This window comes from Dicentrarchus labrax, unplaced genomic scaffold (assembly GCF_905237075.1).
Source record: "Dicentrarchus labrax unplaced genomic scaffold, dlabrax2021, whole genome shotgun sequence".
Classification (NCBI taxonomy): Eukaryota; Metazoa; Chordata; class Actinopteri; family Moronidae; genus Dicentrarchus; species Dicentrarchus labrax.
This window is the reverse complement of record NW_026136710.1, coordinates 24,766,943-24,786,543: the sequence shown is the minus strand read 5'-3', so window position 1 is coordinate 24,786,543 and position 19,601 is coordinate 24,766,943. Positions and strand designations below refer to the sequence as shown.

At 39.1% G+C, this 19,601-nt stretch overlaps 1 protein-coding gene across 1 annotated transcript; it reads right to left on the bottom strand.

Moving 5' to 3' along the window:
• Positions 1 to 6,971: 6,971 nt before the first annotated feature.
• purg (purine-rich element binding protein G) lies at positions 6,972 to 18,585 on the bottom strand. The gene has a single exon (XM_051412365.1). It carries the CDS (start codon positions 18,276 to 18,278, stop codon positions 17,250 to 17,252), a length of 1,029 nt encoding a protein of 342 aa, XP_051268325.1. The 5' UTR covers positions 18,279 to 18,585; the 3' UTR covers positions 6,972 to 17,249.
• Positions 18,586 to 19,601: the final 1,016 nt, after the last annotated feature.

The following is a 19,601-nucleotide window of genomic DNA, read 5'->3' as shown; positions in this document are numbered from 1 at the left end:
TTTAACAAAACTGGATATTCATCATCGTAAATCTGAATTTTGGGGACAACGGGCACCAATTACCAATTTTGTGGGAAGTAGCAGGAAAATAATTCAGATTTCCAACAATTCAAATTCAGTTTTATTTGTTAAAATCAAAGTAATGGAATATTTCCAGCCGTTGAATAGTTTTCATCTTTCAAAGTAGTTTCCTTCACAATTACCAAAATAAATCAAAGGATGTGATTGGACTGTTGGATTTCAGATCAGTTTAGGGTGACAACAAAAGTAATAATTTAAGTAATTATTTTTTGGAGGAGAAACAGTAATATTATTACTGAAATTCATTAGTAATTAGTTACACTACTAGTTATTGGGAAACGTAATATTATTACTCTAATACATGACATTTACAAACATTACAGCTCCATCCACTCCTTTTTTGATAACACTGACCTCCCAAAATTATCTAAAGATCAAGCCACCATATTAGATCAGCCCATAACCTCAGAAGAACTTCGAAAAGCTATCTTTTCCATGCCCAACAATAAGTGACCCTGTTCTGATGGTTACCCAATAGATAAATATATATATACACAATTAGCAACTCATATCACCGCTTTTTCACAGACTGGTCAATGAAATTATATCATCAGGATCCATTTCCACACACATGAACACAGCCCTTATTAACTACCCATCTGTATGTCTGCTAGGAGATCTTTCTACAGTTGAACCGCCACTGAAATACAAACAACCCACTCTGGTCGCCTTAACAATCGCTACATGTTCTGCACTTCACATTTTGCATTATTTATTTTTTCTTTTTTTCTTTGCTTTGTTGTATTTGTACAGTCACCATTGTAGCTTTTGTTCTTGCACAATAAAAAAAAATCCCAAAACACTGAGAGGGACATTTTACTGCACAGTAAGTACTTTTACTTTCATACTAGTACATTTTGACTAACCCTCCATGCCCACATATCATTTTGAGGAGATAAACAGTCTGTACAAGGTTTAATTCATCTGTTATATTATATTTTTTGTTTGTCGAAACTTTTTAAAACTGCAACTGTAAACTGTACTTAAGGTTCCCAAATTCCCAGAAACAAATAAAGAGGACATCATCTGTGTCCTCACTGGTAGCTACAGCCCTGTGTCAGGGTTTTACTGTAGCCTCTCAAACTGATAATACTGATCAAGAGACTGTTGATAAGACCTGCTTCAGGAGGTGAACTGGGGGTGGGGCTCAGAATCTTTTTTTTTACTAAAATTCCGGTTGTATGTAGATGAGTATTCAAACCTTAGTGTAATAAAGGAATTTACAGTTTACAAAATATAACATATTCAGATGATTACTCACTAATGGAAACATACCTATGAATATTATATTTCATTCATTTCTACCAATAGATTTTCGTAAATTTTACACACTGGACCTTTAAAAAGAATTTCACTTCATTCTTCCCATGTCTAAAGATGTTTTTGCATCCACAACCCCAACTGTTTGTTTTATGATCATACTTATCTAGGTTAAAGGTCCAGTGCGTAACATTTAAGAGTATGTAAATGGTATATAATATTCCCAGGTATGTTTTCATAAGTGTAAAATCACCTGAAAATAATAATTGTTGTGTTTTCTTTACTTCACTTTACTTTACTTTACTTTACTTTACTTTACTTTATTCCTTTATTAATCCCACAGCGGGGAAATTCCCTTGTCAAAGCAGCAATTACTTGAAATAAATAAATACAGATATAAAAAACTATGATAAAAACTAAACTATGGTATGGTTGTAATTTGAAAAAACAGAAACTACAACATTGATCGGGTGTTGTAGAGTCTGACAGCGGCAGGGATGAAAGACCTTCGGAACCTCTCCTTCTTACAACGTGGGTGTAACAGTCTGCTGCTGAAGGAGCTACTCAGGGACCCCACAGTGTCATGTAGGGGGTGAGAGGTGTTGTCCATGATGGACATGGACATCGTCCTTTCACCCACTTCCTCAATGGAGTCCAGAGGACAGTCCAGGACAGAGCTCGCTCTCCTGATCAGTTTATTGAGTCTCTTCCTGTCCCTGTCTGTACTGCCCCCTCTCCAGCAGACTACAGCATAGAAGATGGCTGAAGCAACCACAGAGTCATAAAAAGTCTTAAGGAGAGCCCTGCTTACTCCGAAGGACCTCAGTCTCCTCAGCAGGTGGAGGCGAATCTGGCCCTTCTTGTAGAGAGCATGGGTGTTGTCAGTCCAGTCCAGGTCGTTATGGAGGTGAACACCCAGGAATTTATAATTATCTACCACCTCAATGTCCAATCCTTGGATGTTCACTGGGGTAAAGTGGGATTAAATTTTTCAATTCAATTCAATTCAATTTTATTTGTATAGCGCCAATTCATAACAGAAGTTATCTCAGGACACTTCTCAAATAGAGCAGATCTAGACCGAACTCTTTATAACATTGTTTTCCTCCTGAAGTTAACAATCATCTCCTGCGTCTTGCTAGTGTTTAGCTGAAGCTGGTTGAACTCACACCAGCTGACAAAGTCCCTGATGACAGTCCTGTATTCCAGTTCGTTCCCCTCAGAAACACATCCAATAATGGCTGTGTCATCTGAGAACTTCTGGATATGGCAGAGCGTGGAATTGTGGGTAAAGTCTGAGGTGTAAAGGGTGAAGAGGAAGGTGCCCCATGTTGCAGAGCACAACGTCAGACACAGTGTTGGAGCCTCACATACTGCGGTCTGTTGGTGAGATAATCTATTGTCCATGCAGCCAGTTGTTGGTCCACTCCCACACTTTCCATCTTCACTCTGAGCAGTGACGGCTGGATAGTGTTGAAAGCAGTCAAAAAACATGACCCTTACCGTGCTCCCGCTGTCCTCTAGGCGTAGCAGGGATCTGTGCAGCAGGTAGATTACTGCGTCGTCCACCCCAATACCAGGGTGGTAAGCAAACTGCAGGGGGTCCAGCTATGTACCCACCAGGGGTCACAGGTGCCTCAGGATGATCCTCTCCATGGTCTTCATCAGGTGGGAGGTCAAGGCAACAGGTCTGAAGTGGCTAGCTTCCTTGGGGCGCAGTGTCTTTGGTAAAGGGACCACACAGGAGGTCTTCCACAGGGCTGGGACTTTCTCCAGACTCAGGCTCAGACTGAACAAGCGCATGAGCACACCTCAGAGCTGGTCTGCACAATCTTTAAGCAGTCTTGGGCTGATGCCGTTCGGTCCCAGGGCCTTCCTTGCCTTGATCTTCTTAAGTTGACACCTCACCTGATCAGCTGTTATGGAGAGGGGGGTGGAGGATGACTGGGGTGGGGGTATGGTGGGTGGTGAAAGTGTCAGGGGGAGTGAGAGGGAGGTGGTAAACTGGTGAGGGGTGGGGGGCGGGTGGACTGGTGGAGGTCAGGTGTTGAAGATGGCAGGCTGAGTAGTGGAGGGGCAGGGGGAGCTTGCCAGGGGAGTTGTGAAGTGGGAGCAGGGTGGGTGAGGGAGGGAGAGGAGGCAGAATCAAATCTGTTAAAAAACATATTAAGTTCATCTGCCCAGTCCTTATCCCCACTGGTTTGGTTTCTTCCCACTCCTTTGGCATTGTTCTGTTCCAGCCGCTTCTCCAGTTTCCTCCTGTAGCTGTCCTTTCCCTTCCTGATCTTTTGCCAGAGTTCCTTCTGGACTCTGCGCAGCTCCTCTTTGTCCCCCGATCTAAAGACCCTCTTCTTCTCATTCAGCAGGGCCTTAATCTCGGAATGAGGTGTATGCATCCTTGATGTTTGCATACAACAAGTCCAAAGTTTTATTGTACCTGGTGTGGCATTTCACCGGAGATGAGGAGGAGGGATTGGGGGTGCTGGATTTAAAGCTGGGAGACGACAGTGTGGATCTGATCTGTAGCTGCAGCAGCGATGGCCGAGGGAGGGATGTACACAGTTACAGCAATAACATGTGAAAACTCTCTCGGAAGGTAGTACGGCAGTATGCTAACCGCTAACAGCTCCAAGTCTCTGGTGCAGAGTTGCTCCTTAACACTGATGTTGGCTGGGTGGCACCATCTTTCATTCACAATCACAGCGATTCCTCCTCCTTTCCTTTCTTTCTTTTGCTTTCTTTCCTTTGCTTTCTTTCCTTTTCTTTACCTTAGAATGAGCCGTTTTTACCTACAGAGGGAGCTGGTCCTCTTCTACAGAGTCCGCCATGTTGAACTGCCATGTTTCTATGGTAGCCCAGAATGGACAAACCAAACACTGGCCCTTTTTGTCAAGTTTTTTTGCGGCCACTGTATTTTCTGATACACACTTAGAGGGCTGAGATGTATTCATGGGTGTTGGAGAATCTTACACACTGGCCAGACGAACAACAAATCATATTTTCAGTTGATTATATGCTAATGAAAACATCCCTGTGTACACTGGACCCAATAACACATTGGAGGCTCCAGCACACAAAACTTGAGATGCTAAAATAATAATAAAAATGAGAATAAAAGTGTACACACATACAAGAATATAAATATATATTTACTTTTGTCATATCTCATTACATATCTATTATTCAGTACAATAGAATGGTCCAGATGAATATTATACAGTACACTGTATCTACTTAGCCTTGAATTGCAGTGTGATAGCCAATTCATCAGATCATTGCAAATATCCACATCAGCTTGTATCACGTAACAATATGTATAGATACATACTCAATCAAAAGAGGGAGAGATACACTTATACTTAATAACTTTATGACTGTAGATGGCTTTTTATGAAGAGCAATCCACACATTTCCTTGCAGCAGAGAGTATGGGAGAGACAGTCCTGTGTGGTGCTCATTTTGAGTCTCATTGTCTGCAGAAAGCACAGCCTTGTCTTGTAATATTGTGCCATATTGTCATCAAATATGTCTTGCAGTTAAAAATATCAGTAATCAAACAAGTTACGTTAGAGGATAATACCAACCAAAATTATTTTCTACAACTTGACCATCCTTATTGTATAATAATGGCTTAGTAACTTTAATAAGGTCTTAATATCAATAATGCAGTTGTTAGTACAAACTTATAAACCTAAACTTATAAAAGAATGCCTTATTGAAAAGTAGTACTGTATTCTGTTTCGGATAAAGCAGGGTGTAAAAAAAAATCTAGGCAGGACAGAGGACTTTTTGGAGTCTCATGGTTTCAGATCCAGTTAGACTAATACGCTCCCTCAGTCTATATAGAGGAGAAACTACAATACACTGCACCATGACTGATGGTTTACTGTCATTTCCCTTCAGGAGTTCCTACACCCATTTTCATCCAGGCTTTGGGAGAAAGGAATTATGTAACTGAGTTATGTAATCCATTGCAGTTACAGAAAAAATATGTAATCAAATTACATTTCGTAAGTAAAGGGATTATTTACCAGGATTACAATTTTAAAATACAGTTTTTCTTTAAAAATACACTGAGCAGAGTACACACTTGATGCTAAGAATCTTTCTATTTTTTTCAGTTTTCATGTTCTTTTCTAAGATTACATTGTCTTATAGAGTACACTTGCATCAATACTTCTTATTGGCATTTATTTTTTCTTGATTTTATTTACATATTTGGTGTTGAGGTAATCCAAAAGTAATGGCAAGTAATCAAGTTACATTACTTGTGATACATTGATTAGGTTACTGACAATTTTTTTTAACAGGTGATTAGTAATTGAATCAGATCAATACATTTTTAAAGTAACCATCCCAGCATTGTTTCCATCCAGGCAGTGGACGTGGACACTCTGCAGGACTACAAATACCTGGGACTACATGTGGATAACAAGCAGGATTCTCCACTCTACTTTAGGTAATTCAGTGTCTGCAGTACCATGCTGAGGACATTCTACCGATCGGTGGTACCCATTGCTATTGTCTTTGCTGTCGTGTGCTAAGGCAGTATGATGAGGGCAGTCGACAGAAACACAATCAGAAAGCTCATCAGGAAGGCTGGTTCTTTCCTGGGGGTGGAGCTTCATTCTTTAGCATTAGGCCCCAAACACCTCAGAAACTCACTGTCTAAAGATGTAGTTACTCTAAATGGTATTAACTTGGCCTCCAGCACCACCATCAGGAATCTTGGAGTTATCTTTGATTAGGATATGGATACCCCCACATAAAACATACCTCTAGGACTGCCTTTTTTCACTTACTACTTCATGCATTTATTACTTCTAGGCTGGATTACTGCAACTCCTTATTATCAGGCTGCCCCAATAAATCCATTAAGACGCTCCAATTAATTCAGAACGCTACAGCATAAGTACTGACTAGAAAAAGAGATCATATTTCTCCTGTATTAGCTTCTCTGCATTGGCTCCCTGTAAAATTTAGAATAGAATTTAAAATCCTCCTCCTCACCTACAAAGCTCTTCATGGTCAGGCCCCTTCATATCTTAAAGAGCTCATAGTACCCTATTACCCCTCTAGAACACTGCGTTCTCTGAATGCTGGGCTACTTGTGGTTCCTATAGTCTCTAAAAGTAGGAATACAGGATATTGGAAGACGTCCATCTGGCATTTGGATAGCCTGTCGCATCGAGGTAAGATAATTATTCAAAATTATCTAAATTCTATAAATACTTGAATAATCTGTAAACTGTTCGCTCAAAGTATCTGAAATTATTATGATAGGCCTAATGTTTTCTTATCAAGGCTAGTTGCGTTTACAAGTGGTTGTCTTATAGCTATACGTTTTATGATTGCACGTGATTTTCTCTCACATTGTACACAGCCAAATGGACAGAAAAACGCTACCAAAAATTGCGGGCTCATCCGTACCGCCAATGTGATGCATTAACACAGAGTTTAAAATTATGTTTTTTCCTGAATAAGTGTGTGTTATGATTTCATGATCAAGTAGAAGCTTCCTTTAACATTGCACATCATGTTTTACATCTCAGCAAAAGCACACTGTTATGCATATATTATATATTGGTACTGGCTGGAGCCTTAAAATGGAAAACAAATGGAAGCACTGATAATGCTGTAAAACATTTAATGAACAACATAAAAAGAAAGATGATCAATACAACAAATAAACAAACACATTTTCTTTTTCAAAATTCTTCTCCATCAACAATCATCACAAAGTTTTCCAAACTCAAACAACTTTGACCATTCAAAGATTATATTGATGTTTGCTGTCCTATAACTCTGCTACATGACAAAATGATTTAAACACATTAACATCTGAAGAATTAAGAGTACAAAATGATGTCATTAGATTGTCTATAGATCTTTTAGACCTTTGTCACAACGGCAGTGTAACTGTAAATAGACATTTTTCTTATAAATAGAAACCACCTCATGACTGACTGTTTAAAGTTTGAGATACTGTTGGTTTACGTTGCCTTTATGACAATTTCCATATTTGATCATTCTTGCTCAGGGCCACAAACAGGCTCAGCCTGGTTTGTGTCGTGGCTGTGGAGGCTGGTAATGATGACATTTACAGTTAGACTTCACCGTTTGTGATCAGGTAGGATTTCTGCCACCTACTATGCATTCCACTTCTAGTCTTCAGTTGGAAATTCCCTGCCAACAGAGTGTAATACCTCCATGTGTTCCAGTGATGTAGCTCAGAAAAAAACAGGGGAGAACATGAACAACACTTCAACTTTCTTTGTCAGATTTAAAAAGCTCCTTCCCAACAAACTTGCACTAAACATATGTTTAGAGTGAAAGTAACACTGTGTGCTTGAGTTTCAGAGAATGCCGACATGTGGTTAGATTTCTGTATCATACACCAGAGTTGGAATAATAATTTGAAGGGCTGTTGCATGTTAAAAAATAGAAAGTTGGAATTTCCAAATTTCCGACATCTTTGGGAAGCAGCATTATTTGAGAACAGTACTAGGACATCAATTTTCTCTTTATTTCTTCGTTTGATAGTTCCTCTTTGCATGCATTCAGCTGGGGTCCATAAAAGCACCTTTATATAATGTAACATAGCACCATTTTTTCATATAGTTTTCCTATTATACTGGGACCCAACCATTGGCATGCATACACTCTAAAAACTTTATTTTCTTTGCAACATCGTTTTAAACGTTACAAGGCAAGTAATGAATATTCATACAGTACTTTACATGTAGAAGATGAACTAATACAGTACACATAAAGAAAGTGCTAGAGTACAAAACTTCCTTGTTTTTTGAAGTCTTACGCTACAGGACTATAGGACACACCAATGTATTACATTACATGTATCTAAATATACACCTTTTCACATTTTCATTATTCACTTCAGTTAATTTTTAAATGATTACCAAACATCGACATCTCTACATTTCCCATTCCAAAACTCTGATGCTGAACGGAAAGCAAAACAAAAACAGCAAACCAGAACATTTTCTTCAGTATGCATACATTCACATCACTCTACCTGCACAACCACGGATACACATACACTTTGTCAATGTGTCCCACCTCTTTACTTTGAATACTCATTATTCTGAAATGATAATTTTCACACTGGATATGATAATGCCATCCGAATGTATCGCAACAATCCCTATGAGAACTAGTTTTCTGTTGGTTTTCGACTTTTTATTATTTCTAATTGCTAAAACAAAGCACAATAATCAAAGATACACTAAAATGGTAAAGGTGCTTTAAGGTGTCAGGGTTGGAAACATTAGATCTTTGTTAACAGTCTAGATCTTTCAACAAGTTGTTCAAGTCCAACACCCTATAGCCCTCCTGCTGTAGGTCCCTGTTGATTGTCCACTGAAACTTAGATTTTGTTGTTGACAAACACTCAGTTACTGTTTATACTTTCCTGAGTGACAAGGAAGAGCAGCTGTGGTCAAAATGTGTCTGAATACACTGTTTCTTGTTGTGCCTTCATACTTCTGTGATGACTGTGACGCTAACTGAAGCACTGACATGGATCTAGCCACATGTTGGCAAAAATATAGACATTACTGAGCCTACAGATGGACAGCCGAGAAGTTGAGCTCATTGTTGACCTCGAAACAAAAATCTTAACTAGTTTAAGCATAAGCATAAGCATATATGTCGCTTTTTTAACCAGCTTCAAAATGGGGTTGGCTTCAAGTACATATCAAGTACAGGAAAGGAAGAAGTTGGCCGAGGTTCTGATCGAGGCTTGCTCAACTGTTATTTGGGCAAAAAGCAAAAAGGAGCAGGACTTAGGAAGGGACTATTATAGATATTTTTACACAATAATCTTTTATTTATTAATCTTGCCACTATTGGAATCCAATGTCACTGGAGTCAAGCTGAACACTGCTGTTATTCTCTGTCAGGGAGGATTCTACAACTTCATTTTAAGTTGGACGAGGGAGTTAAATACTATAATTCAAGATCACCAGTTTTCAGATCGATTTAGTTTCATTCATGTCAGTATATCCATAATTTCCGAATAATTTATGTTTCCTGGAAAGAACTATGTAATTTGGCAATAATTGTAGGGACATTTTATTGATTATTATTTGGACATAAAACTGAAGTTGAGCGCACCTGAGATGTTGCTAATAATCCACAGGAAAACTGTGTGCACAAAACTAAGAAAGTAAGAACAGAAGTTCAGATTTGAAGCAGTAAGTAAGGCTGTTAACTGTCACTGATATTCCTGGTGGCTATCTTCAGCGGTATGTAAGATATTTTCCCAAATTCTTTCAGATTCAACTCTCTATTTTCAAGACCTTTGAAATCATTTGACATAGGGTTGAGCTGCTCTGTCAAAACAACAGTGCTGGAAATCAATCAGTAATACGATAAAAAATTATTTGTTGGAGAATGGGATCAAAAAGCAAAGCACCAGTATGCTTCTTTAAGGGGAACAAAAAGCATAACAAAAAATAATATATTAAATACCCAATTTTTATTATGCAAATAAGAGACTAACATTGTTATATATACAGACAAAGCATTTGCATCATTATTTATGTATTTATTAAATTAGATTTTGTATTTTGTATTTGTTATTCTTTTAAATCAGGGTCACTAATTTTAGACAAGACACTCAGCTCTCTTAAGAATCTTTTTAGCTCTGCAGTGTGATATTATTTCCCAACAATAAGGAAAGTCCTCATGGGGGTTCCAGCACTGACATCCAATACATAATTTTGATTCTACAGAAAAGAAGCATACGGTACCAAAGGAGAAAACATAATGATGTAGAGCTGTAATAATTTTCCTTTTCATCCTAAAAAATGTTATATTGGTCTTAAAAAATGCTGTGAAATGAGCACAAAGCCATGACATGAAACATAAGAGAGTATTGGATTCACCAAGATGGAGATACTTTTGATAATATATGATACTAAAGTTGTAATTTTGTTTGCAAACCAAAAAATTCAATGAAAAGACATCTAACCTGTTTTATATAAGCTGCAATGTCCTGTTTGTGCAATCACTTTGAACTCAGTCAAATTGAGTTCAAACTAACTAGAACAAACAAGTAATTCATTCAAATGTATTTGAATGTAACCCACATAATCGAATGTCAAACTAGCACACATTGGCCTGTTCAGCTGCTACATTAGTCTTCAGCTGGTTTGGTGTCATAAATATCAGTTCACCACATTTTCCAAGACAACAGGGCTTGGATCAGACAGACAGTACATTTTATGAATACCCCTCATTGGACTACAAGGCAAATTCAAACAGATTATTGAAATGGACATTACAGTTTTTAAAGCTGCAGTAGATAACTACAGTTGAAATGAAAAACGCATTTTTAACCCTTTAAGATTACATCCCCAGCCATATTGCCTATTCCAAAAATCAAATCCAATTTTTTTTTTCTGTAACACAACTCTTACTATCTTGACATCCACCTATCAATCTTCAACTTTTAGTGACACAGAGCGAAGATTTATTTGTTAGCTAGCTAGCAACAGCATGGATTTCTGCCAGAGCTGACCCTTTCTGGGGGGCTGGGCCTCACTGATTACTGTACAAAAACACAACTGGTCGAGACAGACAGCCATATACCTAGTGCCTGTCTGAGGTTTCTGCCTCTTAAAAGGAATTTTTTCCTTGCCGCTGTCGCCAAGTTCTTGCTCATGGTGGGTAGTATTCGGTCTCTGTAAATAATTTCATAAGGACTATGGTCGAGACCTGCTCCATTTCAAAAATGAGATAACTTTATGAATTGGCGCTATACAAATAAACCTGCATTTAATTGAACTTCATCCCTGTACAAAAACAAAGCTTTAGCACAGCTTTTTTAGCAGTAATTTTGGTGAAACTGGATTTTATGGAAAAAAATATTGACATCCTCAGGCTGCTCTGCCACAACTCCTTCACAGGGGGACGTAACGGACATTCTGCGCTCCCTAGGTGCCTGTTTTTATAGGAAAAATGTAAAGCAAATATTGTATCCTGACAGTAGTGCATGAGACAACTATTTTTCATCCATTAGCAGCACTAGGAGGACCAGATTTTTTCTCAGATTATCTGTTTTTTTTACTGTCAGTATACAGTGTGTTTCAGCAAATAGCACAAAAAGTTAATTTTAAAAAGTTAACTACTGCAGCTTTAAATACAGTTACGTAGTTTGTGCTGTTGCCAAACAATTCTATACAAAAGATGTTCAACTCCAGACTGTCAATTCAGTGAAACCCCAATCATGATGTGTGTAACTGCAGCTCATCAGATTCTATAAGCAGGGATCCATGATTGTCACTTTACACCAAAGGCATGGATAGAAATGGTCCCTCTATGTCAACTGATTACAAAGCAGCAGAACAAAAGTGCAACCTTTATTTAAAGTGCTTTTTGGAGTGATATTTGGAATTCAACAGATGACATTATATCTTTTAAGGAATTTGTATTCCACATTCAAGAGAATAAATACCATAGCTTTGTCGTAATATCCCAGCTGAGGCAAGATTTCATCTTTGAGAAAATTTGCCTCTTGGGCCAAATTCACAAGCCATCAATGCTGAATCAAATCAATGTAAAGAACTGTGTATATATTGTAATTCCATTTCATTTTTTGAAATAAATTGTGCTTTGAATTATACTTCCTACACTGGTTTATATAACTTTAGCAATTTATATGAAAATAAAACAACTCATTGGATCATTAAAGTTCACGCCCTACACTAGACAACAGACACAAACCAAACCCAACTAGTCCTGCACACAAGGCATCACAAGAATGAATGCCACCAGTACAAATTTTTTTAACACAGATGTTTCTGCATTTTGTTTACCTCCTACACAAGACCAGTCATTTCATTGCACCTCAGCAATAAACTTAAAGCTGACCATAGTCAGTACGCCGTAGAGACACTGAGAGAAAGGGCCCGACTCAGTCACTTCTGTGGCTCGTACGTGGTTTGAAATGTGCATGTTTGACTTGCTTCTGTTCAGACATGGACTAGTCAGCAAGTGTTCTTGTTGCCACTGAGACTTAATAGGTCATCTGAAACATAACTATTGTTGCTAAGGTTACTTAGGTGCAGTTTAATACACCTTGCACGCTGATTTAGAATGGACTATATACTAAATGGACAAAACTATGTTTAAATTGTCTCAATATACACTTTTCATGGACATTGTTTGAATATACTGTCTAGAAGAAATGTTTTTACAGACTGTATGACATATATCAGTGTTTCCCAAATATTTTTTCTGGGGACCCACTTTTTTAAGAATAATAAACCGCGGTGACCCAATTCACAGTGAGAAGACCAAATTTGTGCATTTTTACTTAAAAATTACTTCAAAAGTTAAATACTTTTAAATAAGACCTAATGAATTAATTTAAGCGGAGTTACTGTAACAGGCTGTCCCATTGTTTTTATTTCCCCTCGTCAGTAAAACAATACACACATTTTAAATACTTAATAAATGATACAAAATAAGAGCATTTAGGTGAAGCAAAAATTCTGAAAATGAACATAAGACAAATGACATTTCTGCGACCCAGTCTCCTGGAATGAATGACATACATGTACTGTACCAAGTACAGTGTGTGTAAGGCTACATTGTAGAACCTGCCCTTTGAATGGCCATTCTGTGCCAGTGACTATATAGCTATAAAACTGCAGCAGGCAGCAGAGCACTGCGTTCTGAGATATGAGCTCAGAGACCTCCACACAGCTGAACTCTGTTTTACCGTCCAGTGTGTAATATTGAGGAGGAACTATTGGCAGAAAAGGAATATAATATTCATAGGTATGTTTTCATTAGTATATAATCACCTGAAAATAAGAATCGTTTTGTTTTTCTCTTTCTCTTCGTCTTTCTTAGAATAAGACATTTTTATTTACAGAAGGAGTCGATCCTCTTCTTCCAGAGTCCACCATGTTAATTTGTAATTAATGTTATACATCATCAATTGTGTTGATAAGTTGCAAGAGTTTTTTTTGTGACGTTGGAAGTTATTTATTCCGTGTTTTGAACAACAGTTGAGGTGGCCATAGTTAGAGACCAGCTTTGTTTGTGTTGGCCACACCCCTTGGAAAACTATATTTTAGATGCTATTACTGTCCATTAAATTATATGCTAATTACCAGAGATAAACTAACTGCATTGTTTATGGTTATTCTCAAATTATAATTTTTTATGTTTGTGGTATTTACCTATTATGCCTATAACTTTTTTGCATCAGAAAAAGGTTGGGAGCACTTGTTTTTGGTCACTTTAGTGTCCGATCTTACAGAAGACCTTGAATCACCTCATACTGATTCCAAGGTTTGGAATCAGCAGAGCACAACAGCTGTCAAAGTCTGAATCTGGCTCTTTGTCATTAGTGACAGCTCTTCTTTCATGCAGGTAACATACAGTATACGAAAAGCTCAATGTACGGCCATTCAAGCTCTAATGGAGAAACAGCACTCCATGGACTTTTAGGGACTCTGCCAAAAAGAACATACAAGACATAAACACTTAAAGACAACTTCATCACTTACTTATCAGTAGATAGTATGGAAAGGTAAAATACATGATTCTGCACGAGCCAGCACACAATTTATAGACCCGTTTTAGGAGGATTTTAAGCCCTTTCTATGCTGCCACTCATTTATCTACCCAGAGTACCAATGAGCACAGAGGTGTTCACTGACATCAAGGTAACATTTTCTACCTTCATCTATCTGTTTATGTATGTCATGTTGAAAATATGTAGATCTGAGCTGTCCTACATGGGATATGAAGAATTTCATATGACATACAGAAAATGTGTAAACACATTTCCATAGCACCACATATTTCAAAATCAGATTATCATTATCCTAAAACATTAAGCAGTGGATTTTGTAGCTAACGTAAGAAGTGATGTCTCATTTCAAATATAATCAGTGCGTAATGGTCTAATGGACATGGGCGGCTGTGGCGCAGAGGCAGCGCGGGTTGATCCCTAATCAGAAGGTTGCTGGTTCGATCCCTGGCTCCTGGTGCCACACGTCAAAGTATCCTTGTGCAAGATACTGAACCCCAAATTACTCCCAACTGGTGTGTGAATGTGGCACGTAGTTTGAAGACTAGAAAGGTGCTACACAAGTACAGGTCCATTTACCATGTAGCAAAATGATCTAAAATATAATTCTTCTTTTTAGGCATCACCATACAACTGGCACTAGGACTGTCTACATCAGTGGTTCAAAACCTGGCCTGGTTGTATCATTATCAGATAAATGATTAACAGGATAGAAAAGCAAAAAAATATATATTTCTGTCCTAATGCAGACTTTACTGAGAATGTGACCTCCTAATGTTGCCATGAAAACTATAAATGAATCTTAGAATTAAATTGTTCTTTGGTGAACAACTTGTAGAGTTTGTTTTGTTCTAAGTGGTCACAAGCCAAAACGTTAAGAAACCACAGCTCTTCTTCACAAAATGATAATTGTTATAAAGTGGTGAGCAAATGGAAAAATAGAGCCACGTTCTTCCTAGTTTGAGTGCAGAGCCAGTTTAGGTCTGTTCCTAGGCCCTCGTCTATGTTGGATGTGTTTCAGATAGAACAGAAACATTTCCATTCAGCAGTCTAGCTGTCTACACTGGCATAACTGTGACCAGGGCCATTATTTTTTTCTGCCAAACACCGCTGTGCCGCTAGTGAAGACATGCTGCATATGGTCATCTCTCATGTGCTTAGCAGAACACATGTAAAATACCTTTCCTTCAGCAAATAAAATGTCTAAATCTGAGCTGTTAGGCTATAATTGTCATATAGAATAAATAATGTAACTACAGTAAGAACAGCAAGATCTACATGTGTCTTTGCAGACAGTTGTCACAGTAACTTCTCTGTCTTCACTGGGTTTTTGGACGGTGACATCTTTTAACAGATATATTCATACAGTGATCTACTCCAGCTGCAAATGCCACAAGTTGATTCTTTTTCAATTGTTTGAGGCTTTATAACAGGTAATACATAAATTATTAGTATCTGAATTTGACTCAGCTCAATACAATACAAACACAGTCCTGCGTTTAACCACTACAACCTGATTGGTAACCCTCCCACTAACAATAGCACTATGGTAGAACACGAGGTGCTGGAAATGAAAGATAAAATACCAACTCTAATCTGAAGGCTCATCAAAAACTGGACCATCACATAGCACTTTCTGTCCTGGTGCTCCTTTGAGGCTGGACTTGACACCACTAGAAGTCTCATTTCTTCCCTCCTCTCAATCAGTACACTGCTACATTTTACACTCTGTTCTACCTGGTCTGGTCCCTTGCACGTATTTGATTTGCCAACAGCACTGCACTGCAGGAAGTGTTGTGTCATTGTAATGAATGAATGAGGAAGCCTGCATTCATTTTTGCCACAGAGTTATTGTGGATGTGAAAGCCTCACCTCTACATGGTAACATCTACTGTGTGTATACTCATCTTATTATTATTATTTATTATTATCACATTTGCTCAGCACATCCCGGTTACTGCACCTTGAATGCCTTTTCTCTCTCTGCAGTAGGTGCAGCCAGTATGTGTTCTTGCTTGGGGCTCAATGGCCAACAAATTCCACATGAGGTCTTCTAAGGAGTTGCAAGGGGTTTTTAATCTACATTTAATGCCAGTGCCTCTATATAAGCTACATAAACAGACCACCATTGAGAATATTGGCTTTTTCTATATAGTTATGCTTAATGTCTCCCACCAGGTCAGATTTGGTCAGATTCCCCTTAAAATCAATGAAACAAGACAGTGGAAACACAACCACTTTTGTCCACAGGGGCCGCCAGAATCAACACAAAAATACAGTTCCTTGTAGGGGCTTAAAATATAAATTAAATTACATAGATTTCATAATCTTCATAGTTTTATCATTTTATATATCTTAATATACACATAAAGTCAATTCATTGTTTCTAAGTCATTAGAGCCCGGCTGATATAATGTATTGGCCTATTGCAGACATAACTTCTCCTGTTGGTATCTGGGTTTCTGTTATGGGCTCACATGAAATTGTCCAGCATAAAATGCAGAAACAAATGGTTGTGGTAATATATGGTTGTCACTGCAAAGTCTCAATCAATTATGATTTTAATAAATACTGTGGTGAGCAGCACAGGTTAAGAGAGAAGAAGCAGCTCTCAGCAATGTCAACTACATTTGGTTGACAATGGTTATGTTCAATTTTTAACACGTTAAAGAATATTTAACTTAAACATTCTTTAATACAGTTATTTGTTTAAGAAAGCAGCCTTCACATTTGCAGACATTTACATAGAAAAGTTCTATTTTCATTCCAACTAAAAAATTCTCTATATTAGCCGCCATTACCGATTACCACCATATCGGTAATTGGTATTGATTAGTTGTAAATGACACGTTTGCGCATCATACAACTGTTAACTAATATGCTTTGGGGGCAAAATATTAAAGTAGTTTGATTAATCCTTGCTTGTGCCACTAGTGTCACCCTTCAATATCACTTTTAATAAAACAATTCATAGTGCACTCTCAAATATAAGAGGGTAATGGGGGAGGGGTGGGGGCCATAAAATTCTGCTCAGGGCCCCAAAATTGGCTTGCGCTGGCCCTGGCCAAGTGCCCAAAGTGCATAGCACTGAGAAATGGAAGGATTGGATAATGAATCGGACATTTTGTCATTGAACAGACATTGGGCTACAATGAATAAATCATTTCTTGGCAGGTTCAAATTTGTTGTTTACCAGCCCTTAGCAGATGAACCAAAAAGTGTGTAGGGACAGAACATGGCGGGGGTATTTAGGGGGCACTGTCCCGTCTGGACATTTTCTTCATGAACGGGATCCCTAGAATACATGCAAGAGCACAGACAGAGCCTACTGCCAAGGTCAGTCCTCCTGCTCCTCACTGTCCTGCCGAGCGTCTGTCCTCTTCTCTTTGTGACAGGAGAAAATCCGTCGCATCTCTTCCTCGTACCTGATGAAATTTTCTCCAAATCGAGCCCAGGCTTTTAGGGGAACTGTAATGGTGTTTCTATACGGCTGCCGCACTTCGCTAATTTTTAAAAAGATGCCATACCGGTTAGAGCCGACGTCAAAGTAAAACCTCTTGTTGTCCACCCGGAAGGATGCAGCTTCTGGAAGTTCAGGGTTGTCGTCGTGATTCCTGGATCCGACTCGGCCGCGGTCGTCGCTCTCTTCGTCGCCGTAGTCTTCGATCAGCTGTGACAGCGCGTCTCTGAACTCGATGAGCCCCTGGGCGGGCAGCACGATGGTCTGCTCGATGCCCTGGCCGTAGTAGCCCATTGTACCATGTCCTTTGCTGACAGTCTGTCGTATGCGGAGGAACCTGCCTCTCTGGTTCTCCTTCAGGTCAAGAAAGTACTTTCTGTTGTCTCTCTCGATGAACTCGCTCTTGAGAACGCGGTGTGCGTGGTCGTCGGACACCGCAGAGCCGGTGGGAGACAGCGCCGCGTGCTGCTCCTGCGCTCTCCTGCGGGAATCGTGCGCGCGGCCCTGGCCGTTGTTACTGTGCTCCTCGAGCTGCGGAGTCGCCAGGCCCCCCCGCAGTCCGATCCGGGCATAATAATCTATGAAGTCTCCCAGGCAGTAGCGTAGAGCGGGAGCCATGGACATAGACAGCGTCAGCTTGCTCTTCCTGATGTTATCATGCCGGCCTCTTCCGATCCATACCTCGGCTATTTTGAGGAAACGTCCGCGCACACTCTGCTTCACATCCAGGTAGAAGCGTTTCTTCTGGATGTCGACGCGTTTGGAGGCTAACTCCTGGATGTCATTGCCCTGCTGCTGTGATCCTGTCTGCACATATTGCTGAGTATATGCGGATCTCGGTAAAGAATCTGATGCAATCTTACCCCTGCCTCTTTCCATCCCTCTGCAACATCCATCAGCCATCATGATTTATATTCCACTGTTACACAGCACCGGACAAAGCGCTTTCCCCATCCCAGTGGGCAAATAATAGATGAATGTATAAGGCTTATTCATACAACTGACTGGAGCTACAAACAAGTTAGCGAGATGCCTCGAATGACCTAAAAATGGCAGCTAGTGTGGAGTCATCAGCTGATCGAGTTTCTGTGTCCCGAATAAAGGTCAAGCTAGACTATTTATCCATTTCCACTGCAAACTTCCATGCCGTTTTCCCTCACCTATTTGCCTTACAGCTTTTGCCGAGGGAGCCAGGGAAGCAGCCAACCTGAAATGGGAGGAGGCGTCCAATACTACATGAACCCGATGAACCCATCCACCCCCCTCCCCGTCCTGAGAATACCTCAGTTAAAGAGACACGATTTACTCTTTAGTGACTGTAGGGGCAGCTGTAGTTCTCACGCAGGATACACTGACTCCATCTGCATCAAGGTCCTCTGCAGCCATTCTTAACTGGAATATCGATTAATGAGAAATGATCAGATCATACATGCAGTCCTGGAGTTACTGAATAATGAGCTGATGGTAGAATTCAGGGCAGTAATTATAATGTGTATTGGGGGAAACACCTTCCATTTCTCAAAATACCACTATATATATTATATATATATATATATTGATATAAAAAATAAATTAATAAATGCTGTTGAATTAAATAAATTTAAAATAATAAAGCAATAAAATTGCAAATGACAAATTACCATTTCTACAATTCGTGTCAAACATTGTCATCAGTGCCTCATATTCACCAGATATTTACCTCCAGGTGTTTGCCACTCTGAAACTCCTGTAAAACAAGAAAGCCCCTATCTAGAGTCCATTCTGGGCCACTGTAGAAACGTGGTGGTTCAACATGACGGAGTCCATAGAAGAGGACCCGCTCCCTCTGCAGATAAAGACATCTCATTTTAAGGTAATGAAAACACAACCATTATTATTTTCAGGTGATTATACTCCTAATTATACACTGATTATACTGATTACTAATGATTACTTATTACTAATACACTAATTAATATTATATTAAATTTCCGCCATTAGATCCTACTAAATGTTACACACTGGACCTTTAAAGCACATTATCAACTGTACAATAATATCACTGTCTTGTTGGGGAGGCTTTTGTATAAATCAAAATTAAATTGTGTTTAGAAATGCATGTGACTGCTGAATCTGCTGCTGCCACCGCTGCTTTCAGGTACAGCTTCTGAGTCCCAGAAGAAGTGTCTGCAATTCACACCCAAAATCGGTTGTAGTTGAATACTGGGTTCAAGAGATATCAATCCAAAC